We start from the raw sequence: 20,273 nt of genomic DNA, 5'->3' as shown, positions 1-20,273 counted from the left end.
TCTTTAACAACTGAGTTTTAAGAAACTAGCTGAACCCTGTTTAGCTGAATGCTGCATTTTCTCATGTTAAGTGAAGATCAGACCAGTGTAAGAATTATAAAAAATTACTGAATAGCCTCCAATGTAACTAATGTTCACATCTATCAATTCAATTTAAGACTAATTCCATCCTAGACAGGCATAGAGCTTGTCAAAACCTTTATGAATTTTTCCATAAACTGAGTTCTTTCCTTTTTCTCTGTGAAATCATAGTTTATGATACTCAGACATATTCTCAACTGCTCTTCTGAAAACCCAGGTCTACTATTATAGCCCTTATTAATATGTCTAATACACATTTCTTGACAGTTTTTTTCACCATATAATATAAAAAACCCACTCTGGATCTTGCCAACACATTTATCCATGTCTTTACTAATTCTATACTTTAATATATCTGCAAATATGTTCAGTTCTAACTCTACAGTTACAAGTTTGTCATGGGAGGCCTTTTTCAATATGAGCATCATATTTGCTGCCTTCTATTTCACCTCTAATGAGGCTGTTCATATAATCTGTTCAACAATCAGTTGTGTAATTCCATTACTTTATCAGCATTTTCACACGAAATTCTTTACAACCTTCCCTAAGCCTTGAATTCAAATACCTATTTCTCCTAGAGCTGTTAAAGCACTCCTCAGCTTTATTTTGTATCAAAGTTGATTTCACAAACATTTTCATGCTAACAACAAATTCTATACCCAGGGTTGATAACTTCATAGATCAGCTTTTCTATCCTCCTGTATCTGCTGTTGAGATCAAAACCCCAAGGATATTATCTGTCTATGTTTTCTATAATGCTAAACACAAATTACTGTGTTCAGGAATTACTGTGTACCTTTCATTAATTTGCTTATCACCACAATTTTTCTCATCCACTATTTTACAAACTTTATCCAGCACCCCATGACCTCTGCCTATAATGGCACTTCTATCTTAGTCCCAAAGAGCCTGGAATATAAAGACAAGGTTTCATGTCAGTAAAGGTTTATTCCTGAAGCAAAAAACTTCATTTCTTAGCAGTAATCTCACAGAGTATCTAATTAGTTTTTTTTTTTCATCTTACAGACATGAATAAATAGTCTTGCCTCCCAAATTTTTACCGTCAAGAAGTACATTGTGTTCCTCAGTGTTTTTTTTAAATGAGCACTGACAAGCTATATATGTTTCTGTAATCTCACATGTATCTGTAAGTTATGTGTTCAAATGAAAAGTCACAAATTACTAAAATAAAGCCTAGATTTTATAGATAATGAAAAACAGAAACACTGTGCAAAAACTATACACACAGTTTTGCACTCTGTCCAAAGTAATATAATAAACCAAGCACTGATTTCTCTCTTACTTGTGGCACACATGCAATATTTTTATTTTGAGTGACATTATGGGACTTAATTGAGGTGCAAGCCAAAAGCAGACCGGCAGAACAAGTAGCTATATAAAAACCTCTTTATAAGAGAAGTTTTAAATAGATCTTTTGGGACAAATATATACTGAGTGGAAGCAAAGTACTGTACAAACAGCCTTCAGACATGTATCATAAAGAACCCAGTCATTAGAATGAGGTGCATACATTGATTCCTTTAGATATTATTCTCCGAGAAATACACCCAAATTTGAAATCATGAGTGTACTAACCCTGACCAAAAGATAAGGCTTATCCTCAATGAACAGACAAATGACTCAGTCTAACATCATGAGTTCCACTTTATTCTTGTGAGACAGTGCCTCATTTCAGCAAGAACTGACTCAAGCTCTTGATGCATATGATGATGATTATTGTTATTGTTGCTTTCCCCATAATTTTTATATACCACAAAAGTTCTTTCACTAATTAAACTGTGGGCTTCAAAGTCACTTTTAAATAACTCCTACCAATATGGCAGGCAGATTCAGTACTTTTTCTCCTCTAGTTAGCAAGCTATGAAGTTGATACAAGCACTTAACTATTAATTTTTCTGGCAAATTACTGTCTTATTCTTTATGTCAAAGCTCCAGTGAGGAGAAGAAGCTGAAGCTGGATGCATAATCAATGATTATAGGGCATGCATGTAAAGGCTTCCCACTTACTCTGATTTTAGAAAATATTTCTCATATTTACTACATAAGCATACCAAAAGTGACACTTACAAACTCTAATTCCACACAATGCACAACCTTAATACAATGGAACTAATTTAGAAGGCTGTATCCAGCTGTAGAAAGACATTGTGCTTAAGACAATAACTCAGTGTGCCTATTACAAATATATTTTTCAATTAAATGTGTAGGTGTTTTTCCCATGGTAAAGAAAACCTTTTGTGTGAGGGCTCAATCATGTTTAAGAAGGAATGATTAATATAAATTAATCTTGAATTGTACCAAAATAAAAAAATCAATGAGAAATGTACTCTGGTTTATGCCATGAACTACATGTGGAATCCCTATATTCACAATTGGGGTGTTGCCACAATTGTCATAAAAGTTGACTAAAAAAGTGATCCGCAGGGATGAAATAGTATCAAGATTAGGTTTTTTTGCTGGTAATATTAACTAATTCAGCAGTGTCAATGATGGCTTAGAGTTAAACCTAAGAGATGTACTTGTGGTGGTCTGCAATCTTTTTGTTGACAAGACAAAAATTTATGCATAATTCACACAGTCAAATTAGATGTGCAAATGCACCACATCACAATCACCAGCTCTGCAATTTGCACAGATATACTTGTTCTATTCCTGGTGGTTCCACATACCAAATTCAAAAGCCCTGTATTTTTTGCCATGTCACTTTGAATTCTTTGAAAGGCATGGATTTCTTGCTCCGTAGAGCTTTCTGGCTTTCAGAGGAGTCCAGACTACTCCCATTATCACCATTGCAGAAGTGCTCAGAAAATGCACAAAATAGTTATCACTGCCACACAGTATTTTATCACACATATTTAGAAACTTAATGATATGTAAAAATAATGCTATTTGTTCCTTCTCCCAGTCTAAACTTTATTCATCAACAAATGTATAGCAGTAGTTCTGCATTTCCAGGGCAGGATAAATGCCAGGAAAGTTAATATATAATGCAATTTTTTACAGTTGCAATTACCCAGACATTTCTGTGGAACAGGATTACAAGCTGTTGACCAGTTACCATAAAGAGAGTAATAAATTGCCATATTCAGCATCTCCCATCAAAACCTAAAGGCAGCATGAGTGAAAGTGTCATAAAAAATTCTCAGGGTTCATCTAAGAAGCAGGTGTATATGTAGAAAACCAAACTAAATCCTAAACCAACTCTCATTATCACTGGAAGTGTGCAGAAAAACAGGGGTTCTGATTTCTTTTCCTTGCACCTCCAAACTCCTGATTGCCAATCCCCAGCATTGCTCCATTTTCCTGTAGCAGTGGGAAATACATTACAGTATCTTTAGAGGCATTCTTCTAATTCTTTCTAATTGACCTTGAAGAACACCCCCACTTATTGGGTTAGGTGAATAATGAGAAGGTATAGTAATGTGCCATTAAAAACAATTGATATAGCTATAAAAATAAATTTTATATAATATTTTGTTCACTTTTAGGTAACTTTCTATTTTATTACATCTTAAGTCCGTGAATCATGACAGTAGTACATGTCAGCTCGGACAGAACAAGGCATTGTAATGGTATTTGGATAATCCACTCTGCAGGAATGTTCATTATTCTTCCTGAGCTTTCACAAGAGTTCCCTGGCATAATGCTGCTACAGCTGCTTTACAGTCTAATGTTATTACAAGGTCTGATTCAAAGATAATGTCTGCTAGAGGAATCTGGCAGGGTGCAAGAGTCCTATGAAAATCCTTGTGACACTAATGTGTAACTAATGGAGACTGAACTGCTGAAAAAAAAAGTGAGCAGTAACAGTTACTTGTTTTGAGTGTTGCAAGAATCCTGAGAGATCTTTGCTATTTGTTAGCACAAAAATCACACAATTCCAAGTTATTTTTTCTGGAAATCTCATAAATTTTCTAATAAAAATAAACTATAAAAAAGTCTAATCTCAACCTTACCCACAGTACAGAAGTGGTGCAAAATACCATTTTCTTCAGAACCTCTCTTATCTACATGTTTTGGATTGAAGAAAACATGAAAACTGCAGAAAAACAGAAACTAGGAATTGGCTATCAACTACAGTAGCTGGTAAAAGATAATAAATAACATGTAGTCATCAGCAAGAGCCAGCTCATGAAATAGCTTTATTGGCAAACACAAGGAATTCCCTTTCCTGTTTCAAACACATGGATGGAAACAATGTAAAGTTTTGGTCCGTATTTTACAGACAATCTTGCAAGCACGATTTGGTCTGTATGATTGCTAGTGTGGCCTGAGTTGCTAGTGTGTAACATAGGAGCACACATATTCTAAACAGAACTCTTGGTTAGGAGAAAAATATCCAGTAATTAAGGAATTATTATCTATGAAAAAAGTTGGGAAAGAAAAGGAGATCATTAGGTATGTGCACTGGCTCACATTTGCATTTATTTCCACAAGGCATTACCACCATTCCTGACCTGTAAATATGAGGAGTCTGGACTTCAGGGGGGGAGAAAGAAACTGAAAACAAAAAGAAAAGAAAAGAAAAATCCACCCTGCACCAGGAATCCAGGCTGCCTCTTACTCCAAAGTACTATAATCTCAAAAAACTGTCAGTCCAAGTAGCTGGATAAGAAATTAGAACATGTGTGGGTGGATTCCTTCCTCCAGCCTGAATTAATTAAAAATGATTGTTTGCTGTATTATTTTAAAGCAGATTTTTGGAACAGGTTAAAGAACCACTGTTCTGACTTTAGCATTTCAAGCCTAATAAGAATGACTCATGTAAAAAACTCAGAGGAAAAATTAATAATAAGGAGGTTAAATATAAAGTTTTATCCATATAAAGCACCATCTTATGTTCTTATTTGTTGCTTGGAGAAATTCACACATTCTTGTATAAGACCTACCTCATTCGTTTTGGCTGTGGTTATTTCTAGTTAAAGCATGTACACAAAAAACTTATGTCTCCAGTCAGTCTGGGCAAGTCTACCTATTTCTAACAACTTAGACTGGCCCTTTACTATTTCTCACATTCTAAACCTTAAACACATACTATTTCCCTCTGCTTTCACTTTCTCAGCCAGTTATTAAACTATAAGAAAGTGATATGGACAACAGCTTTGAAGTAAAATGTTAAAAGCAATCACAAATTGAGATTGTGATTGAGTTTGTATATTTGAGAGCAGCATTTTGGGGCTGGTTAATCCCTACTGATCAGACAGTAGTAAATACTACTAAAAGTTGCTGGAACTGATTATGATCTTGTACACATACATTTAAATAAATAACTATAAAAAAGGAAAAGAAATCATAATTTCCAGATCACCAAAAATTTATCTGCCAAAACATTAAACAGCATACAGACTGACTGTGAAAAGGGATCATACAGAATGTACTATACTGCAGTACACCTTCAGTGAACAAGGTTTGTTGCTTGTTATAAAATCCCAAAGCTGGAATAAATAAATCCTTTAAAAAAAAAAAAAATACACAGAATTTTACAGATTCTAAGATGCCAACCCTCCACAATGGACATATTCTCCTTCATGTTTTTGAAGCCAGAGTTCTACACACGTTGACTTACATGGACTGCATGGGTAGGATAATGGCCTTTCTTCTTACAGAAGATAAAATACTTCTCTTAAACAGCCATTGATTTCCAGTGATCATATCTTATAGATTTTTGCATTGTTTTTACACTTGCTGATATTGGGTAACAGACTCAAAATTTATTTAGGTGAGAAGACGCTGATAAACAATCATCTAAGCTTTGTTTTCTCAGGAAAGTATAATGCAAGTTTACCAACTAAATTTCTTACAAGCTCTGTTCTCCAAATACAGCCAGAAGAATGCTTTGAATGTTTAAATGCCATCAGTCATAAACAAAGCATCTGGGGTGTTTTTTGTCTCAAGAAAGAGAGAATCTAAGTCTACACACATTCTTCATTCTTAGGATCTGAAATACTAAACTTATGTCCTATTAGCCTTGTCTCTTGACTTTTCAGAGTATAGGATACAATATACACACAGGTTTGTATGTGGGAAAGAATCTTGTAAGTCCTAGTTGCAATGACATAACACAGAGAACACAGTTTTGAACTAAACTCTCAGGAAACTTCTTTAAAAAATGGACACTTAAAGAGAGACTTAAAAATATTGACCTGCCTGACACCATCCACTTCCTAACAGACGGGCACTAGTCATATCCTGCTGATGTTCACCCTCGTTCGAGTGAGAAATCTCACTTTGACTTTATAAGCATCCTATATACATCACCACTTGGAGTCAACTTACACTTCCTTCCACACATGCTAAAAGCACCTGTACTCCATGAATTATCTCCACTCAGCAGCTGACATTAAAGATCAAGTTACTGTGCAGTGTATCTTCCTTAGCCCTGTCCCTTCTATTCACACCTTCCAAAGACACACAGCTTCCGTTCTCCCTCCTAACAGATATTGAGATCCTTTTTAAAAATTCATGAATTCAAGATCAAAAGAAATTTTACATTACCTTCTAAATTACTACTATTTTGGTTCTAATTCTTCCATTTTCTGAGAAATTGCACTGGTTTCAGCTTGGGTAGAGTTAATTTTCTTCACAGTGGCTCACATGGGGCTGTGTTTTAGATTTGTGTTGAACACAGTGATGATAATACAGAGATGGTTTTGTTATTACTTAGCAGGCCTTACACAAAGCCAAGGCTTTTTCTGCTTTTTGTACTGCCATGCTCATGAGGAGACCAGAGATGTATAGGAAACTGGGAGGAGACACAGCTAGGACAGATGACCCCAAATAACCAAAAGTATATTCCATACCATATGACATCATGCTCAGTATATAAAGTGGGAGGAAGAAGGAGGAAACGTGAGATGTTTGGAATGATGGTGTTTGTCTTCCCAAGTAACTGTTATGCATGATGAGGCCCTGCTCTCCTGGGGATGGCTGAACACCTGCCTGCCCATGGGAAGCAGTGAATTAATTCCTTGTTTTGCTTTGTTTGCCTGCAGAGCTTTTACTTGACCTATTAAACTGCCTTTATATCAATCCAGGAATTTTCCAGCTTTTACCGATTTGATTTTCTCCCCAGTCCTGCTGGGACTTGAAGGAGTTGAAGGAGTATGGGGCTGTGTAGTATTTGGTCAATGGCTGGGATTAAAACCATGACAGAAATTCTGCATGACTATTTAGTGTTCAAACAACAACAGAACAGATACAATGTGTAGCTAAGAAAAAAACAACGCCCAACAACAATAACAAAAAACTGCTTGAAATTAACTCCAGGTTTCTGACCACAATAAGTCTTCTAACAACTTAAAAAGAAAAAAAAATTACCCACAAGAACAGAAACAAAAAAAGAAATACAGACTGTTCCCATCTTTGAGGTGCAAAATGTTCTTGAAATGTTCTGTTCTATAAAACAACATGGGAATTCATTGTGATGTCTCAAATACTGTTTTTCAAAGTGTTGCAGCTCCGTTACATAATTTTGTCCACAGACATCCAACTGGTGCTAACAATTAGTAAGCATCCAACGTTATGGTTATTACCAAATAACATTTAAATCAAAAAACAAAAGCTGTAAGTCTAAAGATACAAACCATGAGTCCAGTAACATTCTTGTACATGTTAAAAATCCCCCAGGACTTCAGTGAAGTCAGACTTTCCTAACTTTTTGCATTACAGAGGAGTTCATTCTCTTTGTCTGTAGTGGACAACACAGTGACATCGACATAGTGCTAGCACCTCCTAGCAGCTGCAACAGATCTTAAAAAGAAATTTAGGAGACAGTAAATGGCAGGCCAGGACTTGAATTCAACTGTTAAGTTTAGCAGGCCCCATCACTACATTAACATTTAATTAAAAGTCCTAGGATTCTTCATGGAATTACCAGAACTCACTTATATTATAAGTGATGCAGCAGATGAACACCAAACACACCCACTTCTAATTTAAAAGGGAAATAATTAACATGTCACTTCGCTGTTGAGGTTAAAGGAAACCATGATACTGCATAAACAAAAGGACATTCTCTAAAAGTGTCTCTGTATATGTTTGTGTGTGAAAGAGAGAGAGAGAATGCTAAAAGAAATGCCACATCAATATTAGCCAAAAAATTAATTAGGGTAAAAAAAAAAGAAGAAAGAATCAGCAAGAAGAAGATGCATTATGCACTGTACTTTAAATGCTCTACTTTTAAAATCCCAATCTTCAATGTTTACCAGTAAGTCATCATCTAAACACAGTCTAATTCTGGATGAGTTTTAATCTACACAGACATTTGATCAACTGCCATTTATTCTCACACAGCAAAATTCATATTAAGGAGTCAGTGCATCATGTTTTCCAAAGTAAACCCTGAATGGTAAGAATCCCTAATCCATAGTGTTCACCCTATTATGAGACATCAAGGTCAAAGGAAAGACAGCTGTTAATCCAGGGGCTTGAATGAATTTTATTTTGACACACCCACAGTATCTTCTAACTGAATTCATCTCAGCAAGGCTAAAAATGTTAAGAGTACAAATGGCACAAATGTAAGCACCAGAAGGAATACTGAGGGCTGAAGAATGGTTTTAAGGATTTCCTATGAGAGCTGAGAAACTGACTAAAGTTTATTTCTCCCATACCTGTACAACACCCTTTTTGATCTTTCCACAGAACACTAACTGAAAAAGCAAACAAAAAAGTCCCCTTGTAGTGTCAACACACCTAAACACTGTAAAATGCATGATAATGGTATGTCTAAGACATTTACTACCCATGCAGGATACAATTGATTCCGTTCCCATTCCCGTCGTGGCTCGTTTTTAACAGGAAAGCTTTGTGACGGGCTAAGTGCATCAAATTGCCACCTGAACTAAAAGCAGTACAGGCAGCCCACACGTGTTTCAACACAGCCTATCAAGCTTCCCCTGTCACAGAGATGCCAGCAGACGGGCACATCCCGGCTGGAGGAGGGATGCCAGCAGACCAGCCCGTAACGCCGTGTGACGCTTCGGGGACGGGGTCACGTCCTCCAGCGGTCCCAGACCTACGTGATTTCCCCCTGCGCGTCCAGGCACAGCGCTGCCCATCTGCGCTGCTCCGAACCGGGCCATTAAGCGCTTGTGTAAGGGACCGGGAATTGCGGCGGGAGGCGGGATGTGCCGGCCCCGCAAGCGCAGCCCCCGCAGCGGCCCCCACTCGGCCCGGCCACCCGAGGTACCAGCGGTGGTGCCGCCCGCCGAGTCCCCTCTCTGCAGGCTGGGGGTCACTCGTCATGCTCGGTCCCTGTCCCCTCGTCCCTCCCGTCACCACAAGGACTCCCGAGCCGGTGGTGAGGTCGCCTCCCCCTCCGCATACTCCGCGGTCCCGGCCGGCCGGGCGGGCGAGGCGCGGGCTCCCCGCTCCCCTGTACCTCTTTGCGGCGGCGGCGGCGGCGACTGGCCCCGGCTGCCGAGCGCCGCCAGCAGCAGGAGCAGCGGCAAACTTTCCCGAGCCATGGCTCCCGGGCAGCCCACCCGTCCCGCCGCGGGACGGCCAGCCGAGTGAGCCGCAGCCGCCGGGAGAGGAGAGGAGACCCCGGTGCCCCGGGCAGGGAGCAGGCGAGCAGGACACACCCCTGCCCCCCCCGCACACACTCCCCGCCCCGCCGCCGGCCCGCGGAGGAACGAGCGGGGCCGGTGGGCAGCGAGGGCTCGGAGCGCGGCCCGGGAGGAGCCCCCGAGCCCCGCGCGTCGGGAGCGGCCCGGAGGCGCTGGGCCGGGGGAACAGCGCGGCTCCAGGCTCCGGGATCCAGGCTCTGGGATCCAGGCTTCGGGATCCAGGCTTCGGGATCCAGGATCCAGGCTCCGGGATCCAGGCTCCGGGATCCAGGCTTCGGGATCCAGGCTCCAGGATCCAGGCTCCAGGCGGGCACGAGGCGCCGCGCGAGGAGGGCAGCACGTGCCTGCCCGACGGCCGCCGCTCGGAGCCGGGAAGCGTTCTCGCCTGGAAGTGTGCTGGCCATTTAGATTAGCCTTTGGCAGCTTATCCGACGGGGGGGGTCGGGGAATAGCTTTCTGAGAAGTCACTTGGGAAACGAGGATTGCGACGGAGTCAGGCACATTTTTCCTGCTGTGCCCGGGAGTGGTATGTCAGCACTAGCCAGGTATGACAGGGGAAAAATCCATATTACTGCATAAAGGAAAAATTAACCTTGCAATAAAGTAAAATTTGGATTAAAAACTATTGCATTGTTCTTCTGAAAAAACAATTGCTTTAAAAAAGTCTATAAAAACCAGGTTTCATCATGGAACAGCAAGGCTCCCAGCCTATGTGTGAGCACACAGAGAAGGGACGTCATGGGCATCAGGGAACTGGGAGGGACAGAGAAGGAGATGGTGTTTACGCCTCTATCCACAGTTTTATCACTATCAATATTTATTTACTCTGTAAAGTGTTTCCCTACAAGCAGTAACAGTCACTACTTTGTTCTGGCTGCTTCTCTCTTTGCAATTCCCTTCATGCAAAAATTTTGACTGCAAGGAATTGTGTATATGTGCAAGAGGAATAATCTAATGAATTAAGTACAACTGATAAACACTCCAACCCAAGTATATGTCAGTAATTTGGAGTATTTAGTGCCAGTTTCTTACTTAGGGCTCTGACTACATCAATATAGGTTTGACACATTTATTGGTTGAATTTGGTCAAGCGTAGTGGCAACTGCTGCATAAAAGCCATACTAGCATGGGTTGCATACTCCTCCAGCTGGAGAAATTCCTTCCAGGGCTCCAAAAGCTGCAAGTGCCACGGTTGAGTTTCAGGTACTACTCCAGAAGCAGATTGTAGAAACTGTGAAGTAGAGACCTGAAGGGGGAAACCTCTGCTGCTTTGTGTTAAGGTCTCATCAGATCTGATGAAAATGTCTCTATGACTTGTGATCTCCATAAATTTGAGATCAAGAGGAGATTTGTTGTAGGGGGGTCCCTACTTCCCCAAATATCAATACTACAACAGTATTAAATACAACAGATTATTTACCTGAGCTTTTATTTGAATCAGTTTATCCTGCTGTTGAGCCTGTGTAGTCTTTAATGTGAGGATATGTTGTGAGAATTCAGCCTAGTTTCAGTTTAGCAGCACTGCTGGCATACCCAGGTACCTCATCACCGGTCAGAGCCAATACTGACTATCTGTGTGCCAGAGATAAAAACTTTTAATACTTTGGGGACACCAAGAGGCAAGAGATGCCAGGAAGGCCTGCTGACTCATTCAATGATTTTTCACATTTGAACTACATGAAATAATTTCATACCATAAAATGCCAAGCTGTATCAAGAAGCAGCAAGAGACGGCTGCTCCAGAAAACGAAGCACATTAGAAGATGAAGTGACGCCACTGAGGTAAGCAGGGCAGTGTCCTCCTGTGGTCTCTAAATACAGAAGGAACAGATCTGAGGGTAATAACAAGGATCAAACAAAATTACAGGTCTGCAGACAAGTTCGTAGGCAGGAGACGGATCTGAGATCAAGTCTGCAAATCAGGGTTAGGATCAGTGAGGTGCAAAGCGATGCACAGGTGTATCTTCAATGTAAAACAGGCTGGGACTGGGGCAAGGGCTAGAACTTAATTGCAGCATCCACTCCTTAAATGCAGAGAGAAGCCAACAAAGTTTTTCCAAGCTCTTCCTCCTACATCAAATGTGTCACCACTGCCTGACACAAGGTTACATGGCTGTGCCAGGTCAGAAGTGGCCTTGAGCACAGGCAGACAAACCCATAGGAGTGAGAAGACAAGGCTGCAGAGCCTGTAGCAGAGCCTGTAGCTGCACCCAGGGCCATGACAAGCTAGATAAGAAGTTTTTCAGCTATAGCAGTGGCTAAAGGGGCATTAATGGTAGTCTGTACTGAGGATGGAACTGCTGGGCTGAGAGGAGGATGTGAGTAAAATGAGATAAGGACTCATCTGGGAACCGATATGACCATATTTTAACCACTTTGCATTAGAGAGAGGGGCTTTTAAATGAATTCTGCTGATAAAATAGGATTGGGAGGACCAGTGCATATTTTGCAATTTTGCATTTATGTATACAAATATACATTGTGAGTTTTTACAATTTTTATTCTCAATGATTCAAGTATAAAAAAATCAGAAGATCCTAAATGCTATAAGATCCTATGTCATGCCAATATCAGTGGCAGGCTATCAGTGACAGTTTCTTATGAGAATGATCAATAAAGAATATAACCTCAAACTCCTCGATGGAAGTCAGTGAGTCACAGGGCATTTTTGAGTCACCAGAATATTGCAGCTATGAAATAAGCAAATAAAGCCTAGGATGCATAAAGCCTAGCATCAGGGAAAATATTTCCAGTGAAGATATGAAAATTAACACTGCTGCATCCCACCTAGGATATCACAGGGAATTATGATCACGCATGTTCAAGAAGAATTTATTCAGAGTTAAACAGAGCAGAGGCCTCTGGGGAAGGGAGAGCTTATCTGAGACAGATTAGAAGGTTTGATTTGTTTAACCTAGGAAAATAAGATGTGAGACATTTCTAAGTGTAACAGAGATGTTAATGGATGCAATTGTCATAAAAGGAAAAGAGCATAAGCAAGATACGGATCATTATATGCTGGAAAATGGAAGATAGTTTCTAATCATAAGGTGTGGAGACAGCTTCTGTTAGGAGAGCAGAGGGGAAAAAAATAATCAATTTATAAGTAGACCTTGGCAGATTTATGAAAGTAATTCCATGACAAACTTGCCTGCAAAAGGCAGGAGGAATGGATTTGATAACCTGCGCGACCCTGTTCTGTGTTAAGTGGACTACAATCAAAGGATAAAGAAAATAAACATTAAAAACAAGCTTTACAGGATTAAGAGAAGATTCAGATACAGCACTTAGAATGAGTTGAAGTATGTGAACCACAAGAATCAAAGAATTAACCCAGTTTAGAGGCAAGGTGAGACACAGTCTGTGATTTGGACCCAAGTCAGGAGGAACCAGGATGTCCTCATGCCAGGTTTGTGATTGCCCAAAGCAGCTGTTAGGGAAGGGGCTGGCAAAAGACAAGTTAAAAGACAGACAAGGGATAAAGAAATGAGATCTGTGACTAGGAATCAATATCAAAGTAGAGACCAGAATTAAAGATCAAAGTAGACAAAGGACACATGAAGAAAAGAGCAAATCTAACACTGATAGAAAACTGTTCTTGTGCAGCCCTCTGTTGCCAGGGTCACCGAGTATTGTCAGTTTAAAAGCTGATGCAGATAGCTGCAGGTCAGAAAGCAATCCTGTAAAATTAAGGGGGAAAGAAAGGAAAAATAATCAAAAGAACAGGGGGAGGATAGGATAGGCCTGGGCCTAGGTAATAAAGAGAGGGTAACTATAATTTGTCAAGAAAGACTGTGAAGAGAGGATGACAGCAACCACAGTCCCTGCATTCTGAGGAAGCTAGAGTCAAGAGCAGAGTTGTTACAGTTTGATGAGCTACACATGGCATCAGGATGGAGCTCATTTCAGAACAGAGCTCATTTTGTTTCAACCCCTCCATTATGCCTTGCTCACCACCCCTGTAATTAGATTAATTAGTACATCCAACCCACTTACTGTCATTATTTATCATTAACTCTTATAAAAGCTAAATGCTCATCTGTTAGTACCTCTGTATTGGTACTTACACATAAGGAACAGAGAAGAGTCATGGTCTTGCCTGATATTGGATTCTGTGGGCCATTTGAAGTGCCATTTATTTCTGGTCTTGACTTCTAATAACTTCCTTTATGCCTATGCTGCTATTTTAAGTGGCTTTTGTTTTAATTTTGATCCTGTGAAAATAGAAGAGCAATGTCACTGACATTATGTAATCTTATGTTTACCTAAGAATATGAAGCAGAAACAAATAGAGTTTCTCAGCCCATAATTAGTTTTTACCAACAAAGTCTGTATGTACTCTCCATAAATATTATGCCTGATGCAAAGCCTTTTGTGGCTCTATTTTCAGAGAATCAGATAGCTGCTAAAAAGGGCTTACTGATTTTAATAACTACTCATTACAAAGAAACTAGAGCTTAGTCTGAAGTGACACATAATTGTTTCAGTTTTAGAATGCATTTTAAAATATTTTCTACCATTCATTTATTTAGGAAGTCTGTTGTGTGTGAGAAACTGTCAAAATTGCTAGATCCAATTAATAAGAAAAGTTAACATCTACTAATTTTGCCCTGAAGTATAACTTTGCCTCTCATGGAATGGAAATGAAAATTATTTGGCTGAATCACTAGTGTGGGTTTTATGTTTCACTGCCAGCCATTAATGAATCGTAAAAAATAAAAATTAAAAAATAATAATAAAGCATGAGATTAAACCAATTCTGTAGAATTAGATTGACATGCCTTCCTAAAAATGGATATTACTGCAAAACATGCAGATAGGGAGAGAAACAGATGGGCGATATCTGACAAATAAAATTTCCAGATACTGCCCCATCTGTTTCCATCTACACAGTTCAGCTATAAGCTTTTTAGCATTATAGGGTTGCTTAGGTGATATTCCTCTTTGCAATGACATCACACCCAGAGACTAGCAAAAGCAGGTTGGTACAGTAATCTGAGATCTAGGATCAGTTCACTACATGATTACCATTTTATATCCTCAAGCATACAGGCATTAGATTTCCTTCTTTCATAGTGGAAAGATTCTATCCTCCAAAAACCTTTTGGTAAACTCTTCAGCTTGTTTTTGAATTTGTTTTGCCATTCCTGTTGATCTGCTGTAGATTTGAAAACCATATTATTTTATCTGGTAAAATCTAAATTTTTGGCTTCTCTGCTTAAGTTTTATTATGTTTTCTTCATTTCCTAATACTTTGCTAAACAAAGTTTATCGTTCCTCTCTGAGACTGATGCCTTAATTTATGAAAGAAAAATGTGTCATCAATATTGCTACATTTTACAACACCAGAAATCATCATGACCCTAAGGAGATAACCATACAGGACTATCCAAAAGTCAACACAATCCCCCACACCTCCCATACACCTGGGTAGGCGTGGAGACATCTGAAATTATGAGTTTGGTCCATTAGAATCAATGTAATCAGCTGCAGGGTTATAGTTGCCCACATGATTGCATCTTACTGAGCTGGCTATACTGTGGTTTGATGAGGAAAAATCTTTGGTATGTTTCTAGATCAAGGCTTTTAGAACTCTGTATCACAGAGTAATAGAAGCTGATGATGGTTGTGTCTTAGAATAGAGAAGCTTGTGACTAACTAGAAAGGAAATTATCAGAAAAGAAAGAAAGGAAAAGGAAGGCAGAAACTCAGGAAAGAAGAAAACATTGGATCTCTTGAACTGCTGTTGAGTTTTTCTCAGCTGATTTACTCCAAAGCACTAAACAGAAAGGGCCAAGCAAGAGATCTTCATTAAAGACTTCTTCCATGCAGCTGCTCTGCACAGTGACAGATGGTTAGTGTATTCTTCCTTATTTTGATAAAAAGTCAATTGGTACACTTTGTTCATTAGGAAAACCTGGAGAATTTTGTAAAGGAGCAGTGAAGGTCACACTTTTGTCAGATTACGTGTTTGTATATATGATCATAAGTGCACTTCTTTATTTAAGATGTAGCATAATTTTCCAATCAATAAAGAAGCCTCCAGATCTATCTGCATCCTTAAAACTGGGTTCTTAGAAGTAGTTGAAGAATAGATTTTTATGACTCACTTGAGTTTAGGTTTTCTGAAGGAAAAAAATGTGAAAATCTAGAAATTGGAAATATATAAAAGGAAGAATTTTGAATACAATTTCCTCTTTGAGAGAAGAGTATATCATGTGCTATTTAGCAGATGCGCTTGTGTACATCTACCAAAACATCTGTCTAAGGGTCAACTTCTGTATTGATAGAATACATTCCCTTTAATAATCTTAAAGTGTAAAATTAAGGGATGTTTCTAACATGTGTGTACATCCTCAGAGAGAAATTGTGGCTTGGTGCCATTAGGAAGTTGCTTATTCTATGAAATCATATTTTTAAAAAGAATTTTAAAAGGCCAGATTAGACAATCATCTTTCATTTAAATAAATATCCAATTGCACAATCTTTATTGATAGGCTCACTGTATTACTGTTGGCTGGACGATTATTTTAGTCAAATAAAACTAATCTCTGTCATGAACTCCAAAAACTTTTGTTCATGGTATACCTGCCATCAGTTAGCCTGCAGAACTATGTACACAATACAAGTACTACACATGTTCTAGGCATCCAAAATAATACCACTTCTGCACAGAACCAGTAAAACATAGGAAGAAAGATGCATATGGAAAGTAACTGCTAATGAAAGAGTTGATCTTGTCCTATATTTATAGACAAGAAACAGAATATTTTTCAGATACCTCTCATCAAGCTTTAGCTTGACAGCTTGACTACAATAAACAAGATATATCCCTAGATTCATTTTATATGGGGCTGGTAACTTGGTGGTCAGAAGAACAGAAGGCTCTTGTCCTCAGTCCAGCATTGTAGACTATTAGAACTTGCTCTGAAATCTGCTTCTTCCTTACAGAAATAACACATCAAATTGATTTTCACTTGACCTAGACAATAGAGTTCTGTATATTTTATATGAGAAATTATTTTTTGTTGTATTTTCAGGGTATTATCCCAAAGATGTTGAGACAGCGTTACTTGATTTCTCTGCCATGTTGCTTTGTGGAGAGTTCATTTGCGCATGCAATTGTTTCACTTTTAGGCACTGGCTTTATTGTTTACAAAAAGGAAGGAATGGTTTGACATCTATAAGAGAAACACAATTAAGTATAACTGGTATGCACTGGGCAACTGAGGTACCTTTTACTATTCTTTGCTCTTATTTTTTTTTGGATGTAATATACCTTCCTTTAGTAAGACTTTTGACATCATCTCCTGCAGGGAATTCACTGGGAACCAGAAGATGCATGACCTGGATGAATCAACTGTTAGATAGGCTGAGAATTAGCTGGACTGCCAGACTCAAAATGTCATAATTGATGGCTTGGCAAACAAATGGTATCCAGTAGCAAAATGGACTAAAGGACCTCTGAACATCTCATCCAACCAACATTTCTGCCTGTGATACGTGTTTGGCATGTTTGCTGTTGCTCCAAGAATATGATTCGCTCCTTCATAAATTGTGAATGATCTTATAAGAAAATCAGTAGATTCTCATAAATTCAAAGAGGTAGAAAAAATTAGTTTTCCTTGGCATATTTTAGGTAATGTATTGCAAGCCATTCCCCTTATAACTAGTTTTCAAACTTGTATTTTATATCTTCTTATCCAATTACTGCAACTACAAGATACTTGTTTTTACAAATGGATAATGAGGTATTTGGCATAAACTGTTTGCTGTGTTTGGAATATTAAACTCAATAAAGTATTAAAATACATATGAAATTAATATTAAAACCATGCATTATGCTTTAATAACATTAAATATAACATTAAAATAACAATATTGAATGTGTACATATAAATATGTTTCTAAAAGTTGGTATATATGGTTTTAATTTTCTGCTGATATACATATATATATATATACATACTTGCTGGATATTAAAGACTACTTTTTAATGAAAGGCATTCATTAATCTATGTAAATTAATGATATATATCTCTCACAAACACTCTTCATACTATTAATTTTTTAGTAATACCATTGTTTTAAATCTACCAAAGGGAAATTTGAAAAAAACCTTGAAGTTGTTTGAAAATTGCTTGTAATTTCAGACTTTAGGAAGTTAATAAATTTATATTGGCAGCAGTTTCCTAGCTCCATATTTTGATTTTATTCTACTATAAATTTAAGAAAATATCACTACGGATTTATCAAGATTAATCTGTTGTTTATGAAAAATACGTAAGAGTCTCCCAGTTCAGAGTATTAAAGATATATAAACAAAAAAACCCAATTGAATATGTTAAAACATAAATTAAATTCGACCTCAAATCTACAAGAGGAGATTACTGCTCCCTTACTGCTATGGCAGAGCATACTGCAGTAATGTTTAGGATGTCCTGTAGGATATGTATGCATACAGAATAGGCATACATACAGAACTCTGCCAAGTCAGTTCGGTTTCCTAATCTTCATGTTAATATAAAATGGGTTCATACTCCAAAATGAACTAAATCAGTTAATTTCCAGGACAGCTGGGAATTACCAGCATGAATCCTCCCCCATCCCAGGAGTCTGTCTGCCTGGACTCAGGACCAGCTGTGATACATTAAGGGCTTTGAGGAGATATATGAGAAGCTGCTTTGGGGAGCCTTCCCCTTATTCTCCAGACCAGAACATAAGCTCAGGCTATCATCCTGGTTCTGTGCCTGAGTCATGCTGCAAGTATGATTGTTCATACCTCCCTGATTCTGCCTCCAATCCACACACTTGACTTTCTGACCTGATCCCTGAGCTGTCTGAGCACTATAGACTGGCAATCACTGGGCCATGTCCAGCCACCAGACTTGATCTGCTTTCCTCATTCAGGTACTAGGGTCTTTTCATCAGGGCTGCTGCTCTCCCTGCCTTGGTGTCATCCTCAGCTTCAGGTTTGCCTCTGCTTGCAGAGCAGCCCCCTCATGCTGCTCCCAACCACTGACAGGAGAACAGGCACAGGGGTTCCAATGCTATATGCAGCAGGAAAGTGACCTGAGTAGGCTCAGCCCACTATGGCTCTCCAGGGATGTCCCAGGAAGATCTGTACCACCAAGTTAGGATTCAAAGCAGGTTGCAACCCCCTTCCATGGATGGAAGGCCCATGTTGTTGAGCTGCAGGGGACAATGAGTCAGTCCTTGAATCACAGTGCTCTCTCTCTTGCCACTGTGTCCTGCTGGAATGATGTCACTCCTCGTCTCAAAGGACCTGAATCATAAACAATATACATACAAACCCATTTACATTACTTGGCATAGAGAGTGTTTTCCAGCATGGTGATTGAAGGCAATGCAATAAAAAGTACAGCTTTAATGAGAGACAGCCTTGACCTGGTAGACCTTATAAACAAAAAGGGTAAGATCAGCAGGGTTAAGAAAAGCAGGGAGTAGGAAAAAGGGAAGGAAATAAAAGACTTGAATTTTGGCAAACTAGATTAATGGCTGAGATTTTTGAAGTATTTTTAAATAAATATATATAGTGTTTGCTACTATAGTGTTTGCTACTATAGTAGTTTATTCCAAAATATATTGTATTTTGCCAAATGCTATCAATATCCAGTGCTGTACTCATCTAGTGCAGCCTATCCTAGTTTTAACTCCCAGTAAGAGCTCTTCAGGCAGCCTAAACATTACTCAAAGTATCAAAATATTCTTTTTTTGTCTTTGAAGGTCCACTTCCTGGAGGCAACTGATTTCCTGTGAATATCAACTTCCTTTTAAAACACAATGACAATTTACAGGCATATTGATTGCAGAGGGAAATTTGATCTAAGTGCTTGATTTGAAAGAATAAAGAAAAATTAAATAAAATAATACATTAAAAACATATTGGATTCTTATAAATTTGGGATTTGTTGGTGTATGCTTGGTGTTTATAATTTTCAGTACGAAGTTGAACCTTTTTTTCAATCAAAATATATTTGGGTTAGTTGCTGGAATTGTTGCTAAAACAGATGAAAGCAAATCGAATGAAATTAGCATTGTCAGCCATTGAGGAAATGGGTCTTTTTTATCCCTGTGCTACATATGAACCTGATTCTGAAAAATAAATTCTTTTGGCAGGATTTGCATGAACATTGAAGATTATAATCAGAATGAATAAAATAATGATTTTTTTCTCTTACCTCATAAATGAAAAAGAAAAAATGTGGTTAAGAAAATACATTTATGGAAGTTTAGTCTTCTGAGTAGCAAGCAAGGATTACTTTGGCAAGCTGTGTAGGCATTTATATCTGAAAAGCAAATGGAATTTAATTATTTTGACAAATCACTGTGGTTTTCAAGATTCATCACTCATGAAGAAAAATTAATATGCTTAATAAGTGATCATTCTTGTTCCAGCCTAGCAATTCCAAACTTTTAAATGCTCTTTTCTTAATTCTAGTTAGCATATTAAGCATGGAATTAAATTTAAATGTTTAAATATGTCATTTGAACTATAGGGGTTTATGTAGGAAATGTGTTGCAGTTCTGGTCCAAGCAAAAAATGTTTTATCTCTGCTACCGGGTATTAGCCTGCACAGT

General features: G+C 38.5%; 1 protein-coding gene across 3 annotated transcripts in view; it reads right to left on the bottom strand.

Annotated features, from left to right (window-relative positions):
- LAMA2 (laminin subunit alpha 2) overlaps positions 1–9,774 on the bottom strand; it is a 336,497-nt gene extending 326,723 nt beyond the window's left edge. For all 3 annotated transcript variants that reach the window (XM_068184425.1, XM_068184426.1, XM_068184427.1), the window contains exon 1: positions 9,485–9,774. In XM_068184425.1, the coding sequence (XP_068040526.1) occupies positions 9,485–9,569 (85 nt within the window). In that variant the 5' untranslated portion in view covers positions 9,570–9,774. The remainder of the gene's footprint in view (positions 1–9,484) is intronic.
- Positions 9,775–20,273: the final 10,499 nt, after the last annotated feature.

The sequence above is a fragment of the Anomalospiza imberbis genome, chromosome 3, assembly GCF_031753505.1.
Source record: "Anomalospiza imberbis isolate Cuckoo-Finch-1a 21T00152 chromosome 3, ASM3175350v1, whole genome shotgun sequence".
NCBI classification, from domain to species: Eukaryota; Metazoa; Chordata; class Aves; order Passeriformes; family Viduidae; genus Anomalospiza; species Anomalospiza imberbis.
Note: the sequence above shows the minus strand (reverse complement) of the source record. Positions and strands in the feature narration are given on the sequence as shown.